The 22137-nt window shown below is 42.7% G+C and overlaps 1 protein-coding gene across 2 annotated transcripts in view; it reads right to left on the reverse strand.

The window, feature by feature from the left end:
- The window catches only part of NUP160 (nucleoporin 160), a 53588-nt gene extending 50082 nt beyond the window's left edge, over positions 1 to 3506 (reverse strand). Inside the window, exons 1-2 of one of the 2 annotated variants that reach the window (XM_029207061.1) lie at positions 3239 to 3506; positions 2873 to 2984 (exon numbers count right to left, since the gene is read on the reverse strand). In XM_029207061.1, the coding sequence (XP_029062894.1) occupies positions 2873 to 2984; positions 3239 to 3338 (212 nt within the window). In that variant the 5' untranslated portion in view covers positions 3339 to 3506. The remainder of the gene's footprint in view (positions 1 to 2872; positions 2985 to 3238) is intronic. The other variant, XM_029207062.1, reaches the window with a different exon arrangement.
- Between the last annotated feature and the right edge of the window lie 18631 nt (positions 3507 to 22137).

The raw sequence follows: 22137 nt of genomic DNA on the forward strand, positions 1-22137 counted from the left end.
CTTGCCATCACCTCATCTACCACACTACCCGAATCCATTCTCTAGATGATCTCCTTTGATATAACAGCTTTAAATGCCATTGAATGCCTACAATTCCTAAATCTGTATCTCATTCAGCCCAAACTCTCCACTGACCTCCTGACTACTGCCTCAACACTTCTACTTGTATGTCTAACAGGGATCTCAAACTAAACCTGTCCAAAACAGAATTCCAGGACACAGCAAACCTGAAAGACAAAGAAACAAAAACACCTGCTTCACCTGCACTTTTCCAACTCATTAATGACATCTCTATAACTTCTAGTTGTTCAAGCCAAAAATCTGGGGGTCACCCTTGAATCTCCTCTTTCTATATACCCTACATCTGATCTAATAGTAAATTCTAATAAAATCACTTTTAAAACATATCCACAGGGACCTCCCTGGTGGCATAGTGGTTAAGAATCTGCCTGCCAACGCAGGGGACATGGGTTCGAGCCCTGGTCTGGGAAGATCCTACATGCCGTGGAGCAACTAAGCCCGCACACCTAGAGCCCGTGCTCTGCAACAAGAGAAACCACTGCAACGAGAAGCCCGCACGCTGCAACGAAGAGTAGCCCCTGCTTGCTACAACTAGAGAAAGCCCACGCACAGCAACGAAGACCCAACACAGCATCCCCCCGCAAAAAAAAAAAAAACATATCCACAATCAGAACATTTCTCACTGCCTCTAACAATACCAACCCCAGTCTAAGCCACCACCATTTTCTGTCTGGATTGTGGCACCAACCTCTAACTGGTCTCCCTGCTCCCACCCTTTCCTATTACACTCGGTTCTCAACACAGCAGCCAAGCAACCTTTTAAAAACACGACTTAGACCATGCCATTTCTTCACTTAAAAACCTCTGATCTCACTCAGAGTAAGAGTCAAAGCCTTAAAATAACCGACAAAGCCTTAATCTGGCTCTTGGCTACCTTATTCCTCTATCCTTTGTTCACTCAGCTGCAGACTCCTAGCCCTTTGCCATTCTTTGAAAACAACACACAAGCTCCTGACTCAGGGTTTTTGCATTTTTTGTTCCTTTTTCTTGGAAGGCTCTACCTGAAATCTCATCCCTCAGATATCCTTACTTCCTCTGCTCAAGTGCCAACTTATCACTGGGTCTTGCCGGACTACCTTATGTGAAATATTAAAAATAATAATTCCCCTTCCCTCTTCCCTGTTCTCTTCCAATTATTACCTGGTGAATTATATTTACTTGGTATTTTTGGTTATTGTTGTTGATCTGCTCCCTCCACAAGAGCAGGGACTGCCTGCTTTGCTCCCTGCTATGTCCTCAGTCCCTAAACATTGACTGGAACATATTAGGCACTCAAAAATATTTTTTTTTTTTGGCCACGCTGAGCAGCTTGTGGGATCTTAGTTCCCTGACCAGGGATTGAACCTGGGCCCACAGCAGTGAAAGTGCCGAGTCCTAGCCACTGGACCGCCAGGGAACTCCCTCATAAATATTTCTTATATAAATGAGATATGCATCTTTAACACAGATCTTCCTTCTGAGCCTATAAATTTCAATGCCTACTTGACATTGCCAAAGAGCTACTACACAGATACTTCAATAGTACCTCTAAAAGAATTATTTACATCTCTCCAAAACCCATTTTCTGTATCTCATTAGATGGCAACCCCTCTACCCAATATTTGGTTAGTCACACTAGAAAATAGGAGCTTGTCCTTGCTCCCTCCTTTTCCCTTACTACCCCTCACTCACCCCATATTTAATCTATCTCCAGGTCCCAATGAAGTTAACTTCTAAGTGTATCTTGAATCCATGTATTTCTCTTTTCCTAGCCACTCCCACAACTGAGTCACTAACATCTTACCTGGTCCATCATATAAGCAAGTTGTTCTTTTTTTGTATTGTACCCATCCAACCCAAATCTACTTTCCACAAAGTAGACTGATTATTTTAAAATGTGATTTTGATCATTTTAGTAATCCTTTAAAACCCATCAATGATTGCTCAATGTACTCAGGATAAAATCCAAAATCCTTAAAAAGGACCTTAGGGTCCTTCCTGATCTGAGTCCTGCCTACCTCCTTAGTCTTAGCATCTGTCACATCATTTTCCATTTTGCCCATTTGCACCTAAGCCACACAGACCTTCAGTCAGTTCCTCAAACCTGTCACGTTCTTTCCACCTCATGGATTTTGTGCACGGTGATCCCACTTGCTGAACTGCTCTCTCCCTCAACCCCTTGCCTGGCTAACCTTTCATCCTTCAGATATCAGTTTAAATGTGACTTGCTTTAGGCCTTCCCAGCACCACCAATAATATCTGGTACTCCCATTAGCCCCTCAAAGCCTCTATACTTTTCCTCCGAGGCAAGTATGAAAAATTTGTATTTATAAATGTGGTCATTAGCTATATAATGTCTTCCCCCTTCTCAAAACTGCCCCATGAAAGGTGGGTCCACATCTATTCTTACACTGTTACATCTTGCATGATGAAAATGGTGATTGTTTTTGTTCCTCACTTCACCCCCAGCACACCTAGCAGTGCCTGACTATAAAGGCTCAAACATATTTGTAGAATGAAGGAAGCTGTAAAGTACTATAAAAACATAATGGGTTCATGTTTAAAACTGGTCTTTTGGACTTTAACCCCTAAGCTACATTTCTTCTGCTTTTAGTGCTGCCTGGGAGGGTACCTCTTCTAGAACTCTGGGTCTCCTTAATTTTCCACTGATTCACATATGAATAGAAAACAGTCTTTCTCTTTTCCTGTCGATGACCACTTCGGAGAATGAATGACACCTTAAGAACAGCCGCGAAAATTCAGCCGCCGAACAACCCGACCTTCCAGGGGGTTTGACAAACACAGCACTTACCAATGAATGAACCTGTTTCTGGTGACGGAGAACAACTTGCCACTTTCCACATAACAGAAGCCTCCCGCGCTCTCACCGTATTTCACGGCTCCGGCCACGACATTTGCAGTTCCTGCAAAATGAAAGTGGTCAGCCTGCACAGGGGGTTCTCTGGGAATAGACACGCACTGAGGGTGCTGACAAAGCAGAGGGTGACGGACTGACAATCCATACAAAAAGAAGGGGAAGAAAAGACGCAGAAGTAGGACACTAAACAAGCTCTGATTCTGGGGCTATAGGCATGTGGGCTCAGAAGGATGAACGGGAGGTCAGAGATTTAGGGATCCAGGGGAGAAGCCAGAAGCGAAGGATCGGATCGCGCCGTACCAATGCCGCAAACTGTGAACTCCCGAAAGTGCCTCGGCCTTTCGCGCTCAGCTCCGCTGAGCTCCACGAAGCTCCGTTCCATGGCTCCTGCCGTCGCCATCTTTCCGCGCCACCGCGAGGCCCGACGGGACACCAGCAGGACCCGGCGGACGTCGTCACTTCCGGGGGCGGAGCGGGCGGAGATGCGGGCACGTGAAGAAGCCGGCAGAGGTCAAGCGCGTGTCCGACACTGCGTTGTGAGGCTCCCACCGAGTTAGTTGGAGACAGGGTGGGCAGGGAGGAAGCCAGATGAGAAGCGGGTAGGGGAAGCCTGCAGACTCTACCTGCGGGGACCTTTGCGTGGCCTGCTAGGAAGCCCCAAGGCGCGGCGCCATTTTCCCGGCGTTCTCAGGGCAGGGGGCGGGGCCGGGCTTGTTTCCATTTTAAAAACGCCCGCCTGGGCAGCGGGGCCCAGTCTCCCGCGAGGGTCGAGGTCCGGGGAGGCCCAGCAGATGGGCGCCCTCTGCTGGATTCCTAGCTTGCGGTCACCTCTCCGTGCGTCGCTGTGTCAGTCAGTGAATCTCCACCCTGTCTCCTTTTCTTTGCTCTTAAGCGACCGTAGGGACAGTGAGGAGAGGGAGTGAAGGGCAGAGGGGCCTTTTGTGTTGAAAGTTTTTAAAGAGACTGTATTCGTGGTTTTTTTTTAAATAGATCTTTATTGGAGTATAATTGCTTCACGATACTGTGTTTCTGTTGCACACCAAAGTGAATCAGCCATATGCATACATGTGTCCCCATATCCCCTGCCTCTTGCGTATCCTTTCCCTCTCACCCTCCCTATCCCACCCCTCTAGGTGGTCACAAAGCACCGAGCTGATCTCCCTGTGCTATGCGGCTGCTTCCCACTAGGCATCTGTTTTACATGTGGTAGTGTGTATATGTTGATGCTACTCTCACTTTGCCCCAGCTTCCCCCTCACACCTGGTGTCCTCAAGTCCATTCTCTATGTCTACATCTTTAATCCTGCCTTGCAACTAGGTTCACTTTTGTTTTTTAGATTCCATATATGTGCGTTAGCATACAGTATTTGTTTTTCTCTTTCTGACTTACTTCACTCTGTATGACAGACTCTAGGTCCATCCACCTCACTACAAATAACTCAATTTCGTTTCTTTTTATGGCTGAGTAGTATTCCATTGTATATATGTGCCACACATTCTTTATCCATTCATCTGTTGATAGACACTTAGGTTGCTTCTATGACCTGGCTATTGTAAATAGTGCTGCAATGAACATTGTGGTACATGACTTTTTTTGAATTATGGTTTTCTCAGGGTATATGCCCAGTAATGGGATTGCTGGGTCATATGGTAGTTCTATTTTTAGTTTTTTAAGGAAACTCCATACTGATTTTTTTTTTTAATTTATTTTTGGCTGCGTTGGGTCTTTGTTGCTCTGCGCGGGCTTTCTCTAGTAGTGGCGAGCAGGGTCTCCTCTTTGCTGCGGTGCGTGGGCTTCTCATTGTGGGGGCTTCTCTTGTTGCAGGGCATGGGCTCTAGGTGTGCGGGCTTCAGTAGTTGCGGCACGCAGGCTCTAGAGCGCAGGCTCAGTAGTTGTGGCGCGTGGGCTTAGTTGCCCTGTGGCATGTGGGATCTTCCCGGAGCAGGGCTCGAACCCGTGTCTTCTGCATTGGCAGGCAGATTCTTAGCCACTGTGCCACCAGGGAAGCCCTTTGTTCACATTTTTAATGTAACTGTGCTTTTATCCATGGGTTGGGGAAATTTGGGTTTTACCATATTGAACTATTTCACTTGTGATGTCATCTTCTTATTAGAGTTCTGTGTGCTTTATCGTATGGGTTTTCTATTGCTACTAGAACAAATTACCGTAGATTTAGTGGCTTAAACAATACTGTTAGCTCACAGTTCCGTAGAAGTCCAATACAGGTCTTATGGGGCTAATATCATGGTGTCTGTATGGCTGTATTCTTTCTGTAGACTGTAAAGGAGAATCTCTTTCCGTTTCTTTTCCAGCTTCTAGAGGCCAACACATTCCTTGGTTAGTGGCCCCCTTCTTTCATCTTCAAAGCCAGCAGTGTCATATCTCTCTCTGATCTCAGGGAAGGGTTCTCTGCGTTTAAGGACTCATGTAATTAGGTTGAGCTCACCCAGATAGTCCAGAGTAATCTCCCCATCTCTAGATACTTAAACTTAATCACATCTGCAAGGTACCTTTTGCCATGTAAGGTAACATATTCACAGGTTCCAGGGGTTAGGATGTGGACATCTTTCTTGGGGGGGGGGCATTTTTTTTACCCATCATATTTATGATTTACTAATCATGTCACATTCTGATTTCATTCTCATAACATCCTTGTAAAGCAGCATTATCCTTGTAAGGTAGATAACTTTTCTGAAGCACTTGTTAAAAATATAATTTCCATCAGTTGTCATCACCTTAACCCAGAGTTCAATCTTAGCATTACTCACTAATAAGGACAACCAGATATAAGGTGCCTCCTGGTGTGCTATCAAATGAAGGATGCAACATCACCTGTAAGGCTTTTTTTTGGCCACACTGTGTGGCTTGCAAGATCTTAGTTCCCCGACCAGGGATTGAACCTGGGTCCTCGTCAGTGAAAGTGAGGAGTCCCAACCACTGGACCACCAGGGAGTTCCCTGTAAGGCAGTTTTAACCAACTTTCTTCAGATAGTATTCACATACCATAAAATCCCCACCTCTAAACTGTGCAATTCAGTGATTTTTGTATATTCACATAGTTGTGTAACATCACCACAATCTCATTTGGGAACATTTTTATCACCCAGAAGTCACTGACCGTCCCCCCTCCTCAGCCCTTGGAAACTACTAACCTACTTATGTTTCTATAGATTTGCCTATACTATATATATATACACACATACACACACATATACACACATATATACATCAGTTGCTGGACATTTGGGTTATTTCCACTTTTTGGCTATTATGAATAATGCTGATATGAACATATAAATTATTCTTGCAAAAAATATATAATCCAGATTGTGGTAGGCAGAATTATGCCCCCACCCCACCCCCGCAAGATGTCTACTTCCTAATCCCTGGAACCTGTGACCTTACATGACAAAAGGGACTTTGTACTACATGTGAGTAAGGTAAGGATCTACAGATGGAACGATGAGCCTGGATCATGCAGGTGGGCCCTGTCTAATCACATAGTCCTCAAAAGGAGAGAACACTTCCCTGTTGAGGTCAGAAAGAGAGAGATGTGAGGACGGAAGAAAGGTTAGAGTTATACGAAATGGCTGGCATGTAAAGATGGAGAAAGGGGGTCATGAGCAAGGAATATGATCAGCCTCTAGAAGCTGGAAAAAGCACAGACACAGATTCTCCCCTAAAGTCTCCAGAAAGGAGTGGAACCCTGCCAACACCCTGATGTTAGCTCACTGTTTTTTTTTGCTTTTAGCTGCCTTGCGTATGGTTATGCCCCCTGTATCCAGTGAGTGGTCAGTGTGGAAAATCTGAAGGTCCTGCCCTCTTGCCTGGATCTAGAACAACTGTGAAGGACCATTCAGCTCCAGAGCACTGAGTGGGATCATCTGAGGCTTCAACTTCTCTTCTGCCCAGTCCTGCCTCGCTTAGTCCCTACGAAGTGCTCGTCCTGAGTGCGCCCTCCAACAAACCTCCTGTGTGCAAATCTCTGCCTCAGAGTGTTGCTTCGGGGAATCCTGTAGGAGACAGTCACACATCACCTCTTGTCTAAGGATGGGCAGCCAGCTGGGAACCAGCAGGGAAAAAAAAGTTGGAAAGAGTTTAGGCGAGGATCTTTCCTAAATTCCAAAATTGATGGTGCAGTATTGGAAAGAACATCAGCCGGGCATCAGAAGGCTGGGATTCAAGGTCTAGCTCTGTCCCAGCTAACTTCTTTTCACTTGGGAAGTCCCCCAAGATCTCTGTGTATCAGTTTCTTAGAAGAGGATGATGTACTTATTGACTTTCAAGCTCTTTCCTGACACTAAAGCTCTAGGGTCTGTGGCCTAAAAGTCAGAGACAGGCTGGGTCTTCAGCTTCATCTCTCCTTAATTTCAAGGCTCAGAATGCTCCCTGGGACTGAGGACTGGCATGTCCTCCCTGAGTCAAAATTGACTTCAGAGTCACCCAACCTGTGACCTTTGTGCCACTTAGTTCAGACTGTGATAATTTCTTAGGTACTTGTCTATCACAGTGCTTTCCATACATCACATTTTCTCACTTCTGTGATGTATACTTAAAATTTTTTTATGTATTAAAGAGTAAAAAAGATTAAAAATTTTGTTGCATAATAAATGGCTTAACTGTGAAAAATTAATAAAATGTTTAAGATAAAAAAGCAAGAATGTGTCATGCAATCAATATGCCTAATGTAGTCATGTTTCTTCCTTTCTTTCTTTCATTTTTTTTTTCAAAAAAAAAGGTTGGTAAATTGATGGGGCATCTTCTTTCTTTCTTTTATTTTTTTTTCCAAAAAAAGTTGGTAAATTGATGGGGCATCTTCGTTTCCCAGGAATCCAGGAACTACAGTTTTTGACAACTGTCTCATTCCTCTTCTTATTTTCAGCATCCATCAGAACTTAAAATTTCCTAGGAAGTGTTTGAAAGAGTGACTAAAGATGAATAAATGAGCATATACATTCTTAGAACACTCAATTACCCTTTGAACTATTAATATACTGGCATGGTATGGTTGTAACATAAGTGGAATTATATTGCCATCTAGTGGTTAGGGGGTGACTTCATTTAGAAACATAATGCAGAATGTTACCAAGATTATTGTTTGTGCAGCAAGTTTTATTTACAGATACTTTCATAGGAAAAATATTTTTATTGCTTAACACTATTGTCTTGGTTTGTCTTGAGAGTGTCTTGGTTTGCTAGATCACCACTAAGTATAAGTGAAGGGTATTGTAAATTGAACTTTAAAGCAGATTTTCCTAAACTAACTGAATAGCTAGCTATTCCTTAAAAGAAGAAATCAGTGGTTGAAATAAGCATGGGAAATGATGATAAATGAAATTCAACATATTTCTTTCCTGCAGAACTTTTCAGAGACATTAATATGATAGTGTGCTTTGTAAACCTCCAGTTGGGCCTTATGTGTGATGTGTTTCCCAGACTCTATGCTCTTTTCAAGGAACAACTCATTGGACCATTGTTCTATGGGAAAAAATTGGGGAAGCACTGCTTTATTGTCATTTTCCCCATATGTTAAAAATACCCAGATTTTTCATTTTGTTTTGGTGAGTATGGGGATTTTGTGTTTGTACAGAAGCATGTTTGGGTTTACTAAGGTATGGGAAAATTCACTAAGATTAATTTACTACATTTTATTAGTAAAAGATTCTAAAATAGAAAAAAATGATTACTGCTTAGTGTTTTCCTGACTACAAAGCCTTCTTTGACCTTCATGTCCATGTTCTAGACATGGTGAATTCAAGGAGTATTGTAAGAAGTCATAGTCATGCCTTACATTTATAAGGATCTTAGTTAATATTTTAGGTAATAATTTCTTTAATTGAAATTAACATTATTTCACATTGAATATGTATTATGAAATCTTCTTGGGTTTTAGGAATGTGGTTTCCTGCTGTTTGGACAGTTACTTTCAGTAATAGCTGTTAGTGATAGCAGAAATGACTTGGGATATAACCACAATGCAAATGACTTGAGATTTTCTATTTCTGTTCTTTTTTTTAAATTGCCATTCACCTTTGTTGCTGTGTTAATCATAGCGACTACATTTCAGATTCCTGGCAGGAGCTTCATTTATTCTTGCAGTCTTGATTGCACGCTTACCATGTGCTAGTCACTGGGGTTAGAAAGATCCCTCGGGATATAGGCTCTGTGCAGTCAGGGGTCTTATCTGCCTCGTTTTCTGTTGTATCACTGGTGCCTAGCATTGTGACCAGCACTTCCTCTTTGTTCATGAAGTAGTATTTGTGGACAGAATAAAACTTTCACACTCTCTGCTTTTGGGACTCTGCCAGTTTAACAGAGAGACAAAGGAGAAATACAGATAACAGTAAAATATGTTAATTAATATAAGAGAGATATGTACCAAAAGGAGAAAGAGCATTCCAGGCAAAAAGTCTTAGAAGCATGGAGAGAACTGGGGTGAGGAGTGGTTTTTTTTTTTTTTTTTTTTTTTTTTTTTGCGGTACGCGGGCCTCTCACTGTTGTGGCCTCTCCCGTTGCGGAGCACAGGCTCCGGACGCGCAGGCTCAGCGGCCATGGCTCACAGGCCCAGCCGCTCCGCGGCATGTGGGATCTTCCCGGGCCGGGGCACGAACCCGTGTCCCCTGCATTGGCAGGCGGACTCTCAACCACTGCGCCACCAGGGAAGCCCGAGGAGTGGTTTTTAGAAGGCTGGGGACCTTTTGCAAGAGCTTTTCCTTTATTACTGAAGAGTTTAGATTTACTTAAATGTCTTTCCTTACAACTCAGTGCTTAAAGTACTCTGTTAGACATTCTTGTTGTAGATTTGCTATAAGAATTTTATTGGATCTCAAACCAAACTTTGTAAATAGTTCAAAAAAATTTTTTGAAAGGTTGATCCGACCCCAGTATAGAGAACCTTAATATGCGTGGGCCTTGTTGAAACAGAGAAGACATCACTGTAGGGTTGGTAACTCATGGGGAAACCAGGATGACATTGTAGGTTCTTAATAATTGCCCCAACATTCTGTCTAGAATTTTGAAATTCTCCCCAGGAAGCCCCCAGAGCAGAGCCCATCAGGAGAAGTTGCTTTAAAAAGCAAAATTGTGGAATAAGCAAAGTGTGTTGGTGACGTTTCACTTCCCTTTACATGATTCTTTCTACCAGCTTAGAAAACCACCATGACTTCAGAAAGCAGGGTCCTCTGATGGCCCCTGAAAGCCCAGGGTTCCCACCCAGACCTGATTTTCCTGTGCTTTGGACTCATCCGTGGGGACCATATGCCTTGGATCTTTTTCACCTTTCCTATAATATTTCCCATAAATTTCAATATGTTGTGGTTCATTACATGCTTACTTAAATGTTATTTTTATATCTTTGTAAGAGCTTGCATGTACTTAATTCACAAAACCAGAAAAGAAAGTGCTTGAACCATATATCCTGAATTTTGCTTCTATGTGTGCTATACCTATTGAAACCAGCATTGGAAATGATCTGAGATGAATTCATGCTGAGATGTCAATGATAGAAAAGCTTAATAAATTGCCCTTCCCAGAGGTATGGGTACTGCAACACACATTCCCTTAACCCACAGACCATTGTCACTCTTGCCTCTCTTGCTCATCTTGCTAATCAGTTGTGGGAGTCCTTTCCTACCTCAATATCCTTTCAACACAGTGATTCAGACAGCTGCTATCAGTTGACTGGAATTAACATGTGATAAGTAATCAATTTACCATCTAATTCAAAGAAGTGGAACTCTAATGGTGGAATTGGAGGCATCAACAAGGAACCAGATGTATAGACAGGCTTAACAGGGACAGTTAAGCCATCTCAATAAAATATAATTAATATTGAGCTTAAAGACCAAGATCAAAGCTGATCCAGTAAACAGTTTTACTTGCATGTACACAAAACCCAGAGCTGCTTTTTCATGTGAAAGTACACAATATAATTAATCTAGCGATTCAGGTTTTTTAAGTATAGATTCTCATTTGAATCTAGATTCTTGCGACGTCGCACCCACTTCAAATGCTCCATTCTCATTCTGTCCTTTCTTAAAACCTCAGGGCTGTCACTTCTTTCGTCATGGGTAATGTCTTTGCATCTTCCTCAGCAAAACAATGATGGCAATTAATAACAATTGGGAGATTTTGCCATCTGTTTAATTCTTTTCTCCTTTCATCACCTCCTGTGAGTTCTCTAACTCTCTCTCCTGTTCTAGTCCTTCAAAGAGTAAAAAGCTTCAAACCATAAAAATAGAGTTTTAAGAAGTATTACCCCTTCCTCATTTTGTCTGCCAAGTTTCAGTTTGGTGCAGGTGCTGACAGATGTTTATAGGCAAATAGGTCATTTCCATATCGCAAAGCAAGGAGGCTCACTGACCTGAGCAAGTGTTAGGACTTTGATTAGAGGCTCCAGTTTGAGGTCAGAGGCCAATGCTTTCCTAAATCCCAGACTTTAGTTTTGTTTTAGCTTGCTTTTGTCATCGCCCAAATCCTGCAAAATGTCTGGAAATTAAATAAGAATGTATGACTATAATCTTGGGCCTGGCAAAGCTTCTATAGGCAACCACAGGTCCGCACCCAGTGATTGTTTATGCTCCCCTTGCATCCTCTAGGATCCTGCTTACGCATCAGTTTCTGTTGAGTAACGGTGTGCAGAGCCAAGTCAGGAACAGTAATGTTCCTTGTCTGCCTTCTTGGGCTGGTCCTGACGCTGGCCCCTGACAATGCCAGGCTCGGGAACTATTTGTTTCTGAACTCCAGCCAAGAAGTCTGACAATTCTCTCCCTTCCTTTCCATCGCCCTCTTCTTCCTTACCAATGCCAAGTCTGGGATTTTTCCTTGTCTAGAGACTGTACAGGCAAGGAAATGAACTTTCTTGGGATATGACAGACCACTTAACAGAAAATGTGCCCTTTGTTCTCATTCAACTGCCTTTTCCTTAAATGACATTTCTAAGGCTTCTGCAGATATATCCGCGTTTAGCTATTTAATTTCTACAAGGTCCCTGTCAGAGGCTAAGAAGTACGTGTTGGAATTCTAATTTTTCTGATAGGGAAGAAATAGCTCAGAAAGGAAAACTGATATACCCAAGAATTTAGTCAAGAAGTTCTATTAGTTGTATCTGAATCCATTCTTTAAATTTACTTAAAAATCCTTTTAGCTGCTAGCAACCACGTCCAAGACAAAGGAAGCAGACGCTTACATTTACTTACAGAAAATAGACACAGGTCTGAGTGTTGATTGCTAATTCCACCATGAGTCAGAAAATTTTATTTCATTTAGACACACCCAGGGACAGCCTAGCACAGATTAGAGTCCACAGGGATATGGGTTCTACTTCCCACTGTTGTTTTTTTTTTCTCTCATTTTTTGGCTGCACCGTGCAGCATGTGGGATCTTAGTTCTCCAACCAGAAATCGAATCCACACCCCCTGCATTGGAAGGGCGGAGTCTTAACCACTGGACCACCAGGGAAGTCCCTCTACTTCCCACTGTTAACTAGCCACTTGACCTTGGGCAAGTCACTTCAGTTCTCTGGGCTTCAGTTTACTCATCTATAAAACAGGGAAGTTGGGTTTCATGATCCCTTTGGTTTTCTTCCAGTTTCAGAAGTCTGCACATAGGAAAAAGCTGAAATTAAGACATAAGGCTAAAACATGTTCAAGAAGTCAGCAAAACATCTACATATAAAAAGAATAATTTTAGGGGCTTCCCTGGTGGCGCAGTGGTTGGGAGTCCGTCTGCTGATGCAGGGGACACGGGTTCGTGACCCGGTCCGGGAGGATCCCACATGCTGCGGAGCGGCTGGGCCCGTGAGCCATGGCCCCTGAGCCTGTGCTCCGCAACGGGAGAGGCCACAACAGTGAGAGGCCCGCGTACCGCAAAAAAAAAAAAAAAAAAAAGAATAATTTTAAAAGAATAATCTCTGGTAAATAAAAATATGTATACATTTTGACTTGGCAATTTCACTCTAGGGGCTTTATCCTAAGGAAACAATCAGAGATGTGCTTCAAGATACAAGAATGACTGTCACAAAGTTCTTTTTTTTTTTTTAATAAACTTTTAATTTTAGGATAGTTTCAGACTTACAGAGAAGTTCCAAAGATAGCGCAAAGAGTTCCCATATACTCCATCTACCCTCCCTCCCCATTTCCTTTACTGTTAACAACTTATATTAGTAGGATACGTTTATCATAACTAATGAACTAGTATTGATACATTATTATTAACTAAAATCCATACTTTAATCATATTTCCCTACTTTTACCTAATGTCTTTTTTCTGTTCCAGGATTCTATCCAGAACACCACATTACATTTAGTTGTCATGTCTTCCTAGGTTCTTTTTTTTTTTTTTTTTGCGATACGCGGGCTTCTCACCGTTGTGGTTGTGGAGCACAGGCTCCGGACGCGCAGGCTCAGCGGCCATGGCTCACGGGCCCAGCCGCTCCGCGGCATGTGGGATCTTCCCGGACCGGGGCAAGAACCCGTGTCCCCTGCATCGGCAGGCGGACTCTCAACCACTGCGCCGGACTCTCAACCACTGCGCCACCAGGGAAGCTCCTCCCTAGGTTCTTTAAGCTGGTGAGAGATTCTCAGATTTTCCTTATTTCTGGTGACCTTGATAGTCTTGAGGAGCGCTGGTCAGGTGTTCTGTAGAATGTATCTGGATTTGGGTTGGTTTGATTTTTTTAAAAATCATGAATAGACTGATGTTATTGGTTCCTGGGAGAGAGACCGCAGAGTTAAGTGCCATTCTTGATACATCATATCAGGGGTACCAGCTGTCTACGTAATTTCACCAATGACGTTAATCACATAGCGGAGGTAGCGTTTGCCAGGTTTCATCATGCTATTTTTTTGGGGGGGGCACCCCTCGCGTCTTGTGGGATCTTAGTTCTCTGACCAGGGATTGAACCCAGGCCCTCGGCAGTGAAAGCACGGAATCCTAACCACTGGACTGCCAGGGAATTCCCTCACCATGCTATTTTTTAACAATAAAACTTTTCAAGCTAGATGTCAATAATAGGACTGTAGACTTCATGAGGGCAGGGACTTTGCCTGTTTCACTCACCACGATGCACCTAGTGCCAAGAACAGTTCTGACACATAGTAGGTGTTCAATGAATTGAACTTGTTGAATGAAAAAGAGATCAATTTATATAAATTAATGTATGCAATATGATAGAATACTAGCAGTCATCATAAGTATTTGGTGATATGGAAAAATGCTAATGATAAATTCAGTGCCCAAAACATATTAAAAAACAGTTTCTATACATCCTATTTTCAATAGAGTGTGTGTGTGTGCACGTGTGTGTGCATGTGTAGGAAAAAGACTAGAAGACTATCGTCAAAATTTTAACAGGGGTCATTGGTTATTGCTGGGTGGAAGGACGGGGGATTTAAATTTTCTTCCTTGTTCAATATTTTCCAAATTTTTAACAATAAAAATGAATTACTTTGGAAATCAGAAAAACACAATAAATATGGAGAGAAGTTTTAACCTTCAAAACGATTCTGGAGCAAGGAAAACAGATGTTCCAATACAATGCCCAGCTAACACATTATTTAGCCATGTATTAGTATCTGTGAAGGAGCTGAAATCAGTGGTGCAGTGCATAGAGGGTGTTGTCCTCAAAATTCTGCAGTTTCTAGGAAACAGGGTACACTAGGCACCATCTGTTTCTGATTTAGGGCATTAGCGTTGCAAGATCATGAGCTGTATCTTTGTTACTCTCATAACAAATTGTTTAAAGTTAAAAAAAAAAAAAGAGTAAAGAGCAAAACCAAATGCACGGGATGCCAGAGTGAATGGCATTATTGTATCCTTCGCTTTCTCCTCCCTGGGGCTTTGCATTTTAAAAACACATGTTGTGGTTTCTCTATGATTATCTTCCCACTTCCTGTGTTGTATCTGCCTTACTGTAAATATCCTTTTGTATAGTCATGCTTTTCTTGTATCTTGCATGTGTGTCTTTCTTCATATTCACTAACTTTCTCCAAACTTCCACTGTATATTTTTTCTAATTTGTTTGAGTGCAGTGGTATTTTTATTCTCTAACAAGATTTTTAGGACCCTGGTTTCAAATCCTAGTCCCATTTTTTATTAGCTGTGTGATTCGGGGAAAGTCACTTAACCTCTCTGAGTTTCCCCCCTTGGATACTGGAGGACAGTATTATATACCCACTGGAAGTGTTGCAAGGACTGGATGAGATTTAATGTAAATATGTAGAGGATCTATCCTAGTGCTAGTCGCAAACAGGGCACTTAACCGTTTGTTATCTATTACTTCCTTTTCCCCTTCCATGAACGCTCTGTACTGTGTCTCTCGCCATCTTTCTAAAATGCCAACACATACTAAAGGATCAAGTCCAAACTTAGGCTTTCAGGGTCCTCTTCAAATGAAGCCCAACCCATCTCACTGGTCTCAGTGTCTCCCAGGCACATTCTATATACACATTACACTCCAAGCACACCAAATCACTGGCTGTCGTCTAAGTACGCGTTACTCTGTCTCTTCTGCATGCCTTTACGCATGCTGTTTTCTGTGCCTGCAAGTCTTTTGTGCTCCTACCTGACAAATTTCTTTGTGAAGCCTCTCTGACAACTTGAGGCCCCTATGCTCCCTTCCGACCACAGTAATTTGTTCAGACTTTTATTAATGCAATTCCTTATTCAAGTGTCGTGTCAGTCACTCATTTACTTAACAAAGAGTTATCCAGCCCCTACTATGTGCCGGGCACTGAGAATGCAACCTCTAGTTAAATTATAGATTCCATAATGACAGGAGTCTTGTCTTATTTCTCCCTCCCCAGTGCTTAGCACAGGAGAAAAGCAAACAATGTTTGTTCAACATTGAATAAAATTAGAACATTTCATTTTCAATAATCAAATTGAAAATCATAATGCTACCAAGTACTTCCTCGTTTGCCTTTTAAAGGCAAAGATAAAAGACACATATTTTCTTTTACATGTAACATATTGTTATGCTTATTAACAATTCCAGGGGGCTCAGAAATATTCCTTTGCTTTGAATGTTCTCCATCTGGAAGGGTTTAGCTAATTAAACCAAAGACTGCAGATGAGTTGGCCCCATTTATCTTCAAGGGATGAAATCTTTTTCTCTCCAGAGATTCCTCAGACAAATATCAAGGGTCAATGTTATTTTTAGTAACATATAGTTTTGAAAGTCTTAAAATTTTATTTTCAATTTCTAAATTTGGTAACACATACTTTTAAAAATCTTTTCATCAAAAAAAAAAATTAAATTTACTAGTGAACCTTAGCCTATACAGGAGCATTTGTATCAACTCTAGATTATGTTGAATTACCATACTGGAGGTTAAGTTAGCCATTAATCTACAAAAAAGAAGTTAGAAAAAAATGCTTTCTCTTTCCTTTTTTTGGTAAATGCAGGATTCCTGTTGGTGATAATATTCTGTGCAGATTGAATGGCGATTCAGAGAAAGCTATTATTATCCTTCATTTTGAGGGGTTTTCAATTTTGATGATTATTCGTCACTATTTCTAAGTTTTCATTCTTGCCCCTCCCCTCTCCCCTTCTCCATCCTCTCCTAAGGTACAGAAACATATGCGCGTCGCTTTCTCGGATTAATGTGGCTCCCCCTTGTACACTCCACAGGACAATTATGAAAAATTCATGTGAAAATTACATGCCGATTTCTTTGAGGTTCAGAGTGGAAACACTTTATAATTTCACACTAACAACAATGAAGAAATGACCACAAAAGCGGAGTTTTATTGACATAAATTCAAGAATTTTTTCCCCCAGTTGGAAATAATTTGTCCATCTCCTGGGTTATATCATGAGATTTAAACTGAAGGGCCCTGATAGGAAAAAGCTACCTCATTTTTAGTGAAAAAGATATTATGCGAACTCTGATAGCGCATAAAGCAAATTTCATGGCTAATACTGCCATCTTTGCTAGGCAGTGTCAGCATGCACAATGGATTCAACTGAATTTCATATAAACTAAAAGTCAATAAAGAAAGTCAGTATGGGGCCAAAGAACCCACTGAAGTTCTACCGGCCCTATGTGGGCGAGGCCGTCTTTTGCACCCCTGCCTGGGGCTGCCCCCCAGCCTTTCTCAAGACTCTGACCTCCTTTTCCATTTTTCTTCTTGGGGGACAAAAGGACCCAACAAAGCCAAGGACGGGGGTAAGGGTTGGCAGTGGAATTCAGAGCACTGGGTTTAATGAAACAAACGGGTTCTGTGGTCATCACAGCCCCAAACAATAGATTTGATCAAATCCTTAGCTCCTGAGTGGTCTTTGGCATTTTACAGTGCCCCAGAAGTCGGAGGGCTGTCACCAGGCACTTTTTTCCTTTTTCTTCTCTGAGGCCCTCCTGGAGGTCATTCCATCCAGCCTTCATCTCTGGGTATTGTCAGAGGAGGTTAGCCCAGTTTTGTAGCCTCAGGTAGAAATACTTCTGCTATCTTGGGCTTTGGTATTGTTAAGGAGGGCCCAGGCAATCCTTCACTGTGTTTTGAGAAAGATGTTACTAGGATACTGTTCACTGAACTTCTTTGGAAGGGTCCATGGGAGACACTGTCGATTTAGAACAATTATGCTCTGTCTATGCAACTGGTGTGTTTATCCTTCAGGGACCCTGTGCGTTTTGTAATCCATCATTTTTCTCTCTTGCGTTGATTACCGGGAGGCTCTGAGCCAACTTTTGTCCCATCTGTCGCAAGGGCTCCACAATTTGCATCTTACTTCTATACCTTTGCTTTCCCTCATGTTTCTTATTTCCAATTTATTTGATCTTCCTCTAGTGTTTGCATTTTTATAAGCAGCCTTAAATTCTTCTGACAAGAAGATAAGTTGTAGATAAATAAGTAAAATAAACATTTGTGGGTAGGAAAATTCAGAGAAAATGAGTTCTCTCAGGCAACAAACCTTGATAGGACTTAGGACTGCCACAGTATGGCATGGATTGTGTTAGAAAAGGCAATGCCCCTTTGAGTAATGTGGCCACCATATTTATGGTATGGATAAATATGTCAATGGATATATGAATTGCGACTAAGCCATGAAGCTCAGGAATCAGTGAATGAATGGTAAAGCAGGAGTCTAGGAACGGAAATTCTTTTTTAACTTAGTTGTTGAAAATGATTAGACTCTCCTACAGGAGAAAAACTCAAGTGACCCAAAGGAAGTGATTCATAGGGGATGAAACCAGAGAGTGGTGACAGAAGGCTAAAGATGGCGTCCCAGAGGGAAAGTGGGAAGTGCCAAGCAGGAACTGCAAAAAAAATAAAAAATAAAAAATAAATCCACATTTGTCGAAAGGCGAGTACATAAGCCGTCCAAACCAGGGTCACAAGCTCCCAGCAAAGTGGCTAGAATTTCTGCTGATGAATTGAAGGAAATTTGCAATAAGGAAAAATACACCCATCTGAAAAGAAATCCAGTTCATAAGGTCAGCCCAACCCAAAACAACATCAGTGAACAGGAATTTCATTCTCTGAACAATACCAATCTTAGCGCTGCAGTGGCCAACTCATTCCCTTCCAAAGGGCACACAGTTCACACCTATTTTTGTACTGAAAATTCTACAGAGAACTTTTGAAAAAAGTGCTGCGCCGTCAGGAACCCTCAAAAAATGTGATTCTGTTTCCTTGTACGGCTGCATGGTAGCACATGTCCCCTTTACTATGTTAGCAATTACCAACTTCACTAAAACTGCACAAATGGGGGTAGTGAAACCGCCAGTTACCTCATACACAGAAAGTCTCTCAGGGAAGGTGACAACGTCACGTCGTAATATTTTACATTTAAGTGCCCATAGCCTTTTACCAGGACAAGTAAGTAATACCGACCTCTTATAGGTATGATGATCGTAATAATTATAATAGCTCATACCAACATGGTGCTTACTGTGTACTAGACCCTGTGCTAAGCATTTAATACATATTAACTCATTTAATCTAACCCTCATCACACCTCCCTTTCAGGTAGTCACGTAAGACAGCCCTATATAAGCTTTCCCATGTTCAGAATGTCTAAGTGTGTATGTACGTCTCATTGCCATACACTAGGTCAAAATTTCCCCTGAGCCTGAATATTTATGAGCTCATTCCTTGGTCAGGTGGGGTAAGGACGTACCAGATGGCCGATTCATTGAATCCCTACTCTGTGCCTGTGCTTTGCTAGGCGTGTGTCATGGAATCCCTAAAACAGCCCTTTGAGGTGCTTTCTGTTATGAACTCCAGTTTACATTTGCAGGAACAAATTCAGAAACGTAAAGTGCGGTCAGTGCCTTGCTGAAGATGACACAGCCAGCAAGTGGCAAAGTTGGAATTTGATCCCAGAATTGCTAAGCTTTAGAATTTTAGTTCTTAACCAAGATTCTATATTGTCCCTCTGCTAGACTCCATTTGAGGGGGTGGGTGTCCCAACTGCTTTCAGGTTTAAAAGTTTAAGGTGTGTTGGAGCCTCCAGATCTTCAGCTGACTGGTCCTAAGTCATGGAGTTGGGGGCATCTGCAGCTATTTTTGTGGGACATCCTAACAGGAAAATGCACTGATTCCACCATAAGAAACATACCGATGAGGGCCATGCCCTAGGGGTGGAGAAGCCTCAAGATAGAAGGGTCTGGGCCTCTGATGACTTTGAGGAAGAGGGCTGCTACACTGCAGTGGGGAAAGAAACTTTTCTCTTGTTTAAACCATGCTGTTTGGTGGGGTGGGAGGCAGGTCCAAGAGGGAGGGGATATAGGTATACATGTAGCTGATTCACTTCATTGTACAGCAGAAACTAACACGACATTGTAAAGCAATTATACTCCAATAAAAACAAAACAAAGCAAAACCAACAAAAAAAAAAACCCATGCTCTTTGGTCTCTGATACCTGCAGATGGACCAAACTAATATACCCTCTAAAGGTTAAACTACTTATTTTGATCATCTCCTATTCAATGTCAATGTCACATTGTAAGATTTTACGTTTAAGTCCCAGCATATTTTACATTTAAGTCCCTCCCTGTGGAGGAAGGAGGGATGCCCTGGGATTATGGGGATAGCCAAACACATGACACCTGACACTGGACAGATGAGACGGACAGCCGTTTATTAGTACGTATACTCACAGTCTAGAGGAAGGGGACACTGCTCCATGCAGTACCACATGGGGGCTGCATTTGGGAAAAGAGTGAATTCCCTGGGGGCTGCAGGAGGCAAGTTTTGTAGTATCAAGAGAGTGAGGTGCCCCTTGGTTCCTTAGGGAGGATGTGACTGGCGTGTTTGAATAATTCCATGGGCTGTCAGGGAATTGAAATCTGCTACTCAGGAGTAAGCAAGCATTGCAGGTGGCGCAGTGGTTAAGAATGTGACTGCCAATGCAGGGGACACAGGTCCCAGCCCTGGTCTGGGAGGATTCCACGTGCTGCAGAGCAACTAAGCTGTGGGCCACAACTACTGAGCCTGCTCTCCAGAGCCCTCGAGCCACAACTATTGAGCCCATGTGCCACAACTACTGAAGCCCACGGGCCTAGAGCCCGTGCTCCGCAACAAGAGAAGCCACCGCCATGAGAAGGCGGCACACTGCAATGAAGAGTACCCGCTTGCCGCAACTAGAGAAAGCCTGCGCATAGCAACGAAGACCCAACGCAGCCAAAAATAAATAAATAAATTTACTTATAAAAAAAAGAATTGCACTTGGTTCATTTGATAAGGAGGGCTATTTGGCTTGGGGGGCAAGAGTGGTGAGGGGACCATGTGGTTAGGCCATTTGAGGACTTCCCCTTTTTACCAGCTGTCAGGGCAGTGCATGATAATAATATTAATTTACATCACGCTCCTGAAACGTAATGGATCAGAGCCAGGCTATGGAGCCTCTCTTAAAACAATAATATGGCTCCCAGGGCTTCAGTGTAAGCTGATTGAAAGTTTTAAATATAAATAAAGATGTGTTAATTAAATTAAGACTTGATCAGTTAAGAAAATGGAGCATTTCCTGCTCACTCAAGCACAGCCCAGGAAGACTTGGGTCAACATCCGTGTAGGATTTCTGGTCCCTTGCTGTGGAGATGCATGAATCTGATTAGGAGAGCCTGATGCCATTGAGCTTTAAGTCCTTGCTCTCCACAGCAAGTGCTTTGCTATCCATTCATTCCTGTATTCAACAGATTTATTCAACAATTATTATTTACTGAAGGCTGCCAGGCTCCAGGCACTGGGATTAGGCACTAGGTATACCATGGAGAACAAGAAGGGCATCTGGTCCTTGACTTCATGGGGCTTCTAGTCCAGTCAGGTAGACAGAGAGAAAACAATTAAAGACTCAAATAAATAAATACTCTGAAGGAAAACAAAAAACAGGCTTCTTTGAAGAAACTAGCAAGACCTACATGATTTGACTCCTGTCAACCTCTCCTGTATCATCTCATGCCATTGTCCCCTCCTCCCATGAGTTCCAGCCCACTGGTCCTGTTTTCTCTCTCTCTCTCTCTCTCCCCCCCCCCCCCCCCCCCCCTCCCCTTTCTCCCCCCCCCCCTTGTTCCCCCCCCCCCTGTTCTTTTTTTCTCTCTCTCTCTCCCCCCCCCCCCCCCCCCGCTTGTTTGTTTCTTATCTACACTTGTCACAGTCTATAATTACAGTGATTTTTACCTTTTTTTTCTCCTATACTTCGTTTTTAACCATCAACCTCGTTAGAATGTGAGCACCTCCAAGGCAGCAGTGGTGTCTGTTTATACTTCTTTGCGTCACTGTCACTAGCATACTCTTGGCTCTTCGGAGGTGTTTGAAAATCATTTGTCCGATGAATGAATACACAGGAAGACCTGGATGGGGCTGGAGTGGATCAGGGCAAAGGTCTCAGTTGTTTTCCTCCACTTTGAATCTTCTCAGCTTCACTTGTCTCTTGTAGCTCTGCGTGGCGCCAACAATTTCACGTAGGTGTAACCTGACAGTATACCGCTTCTGCTCTGTACCTCACTTCTCTGGCTTCCTGCTCTGATGTCACCCTGTTGGAACCACCAGGAGGCTTCTCAGCACCCAATGCCCACATGCAGCCTAGAAATACAGGGGAGTTAACATCCCAGGGCTGAACCTTTGAGCGCTGGGAGGTAGGAGCCAGAGGATAATATCTCCCCTTTGCCTGCCTCTGAAGGATGGTCCCAAGACTTCTTGGGGCTGTGGTCCTGCAGATTAAGAGATCGGTTGCATTTGGAGATGGCCAGCATAT

This window comes from Monodon monoceros, unplaced genomic scaffold (assembly GCF_005190385.1).
Source record: "Monodon monoceros isolate NGI ecotype Baffin Bay Population unplaced genomic scaffold, NGI_Narwhal_1 Super_Scaffold_7, whole genome shotgun sequence".
Lineage (NCBI taxonomy): Eukaryota > Metazoa > Chordata > Mammalia > Artiodactyla > Monodontidae > Monodon > Monodon monoceros.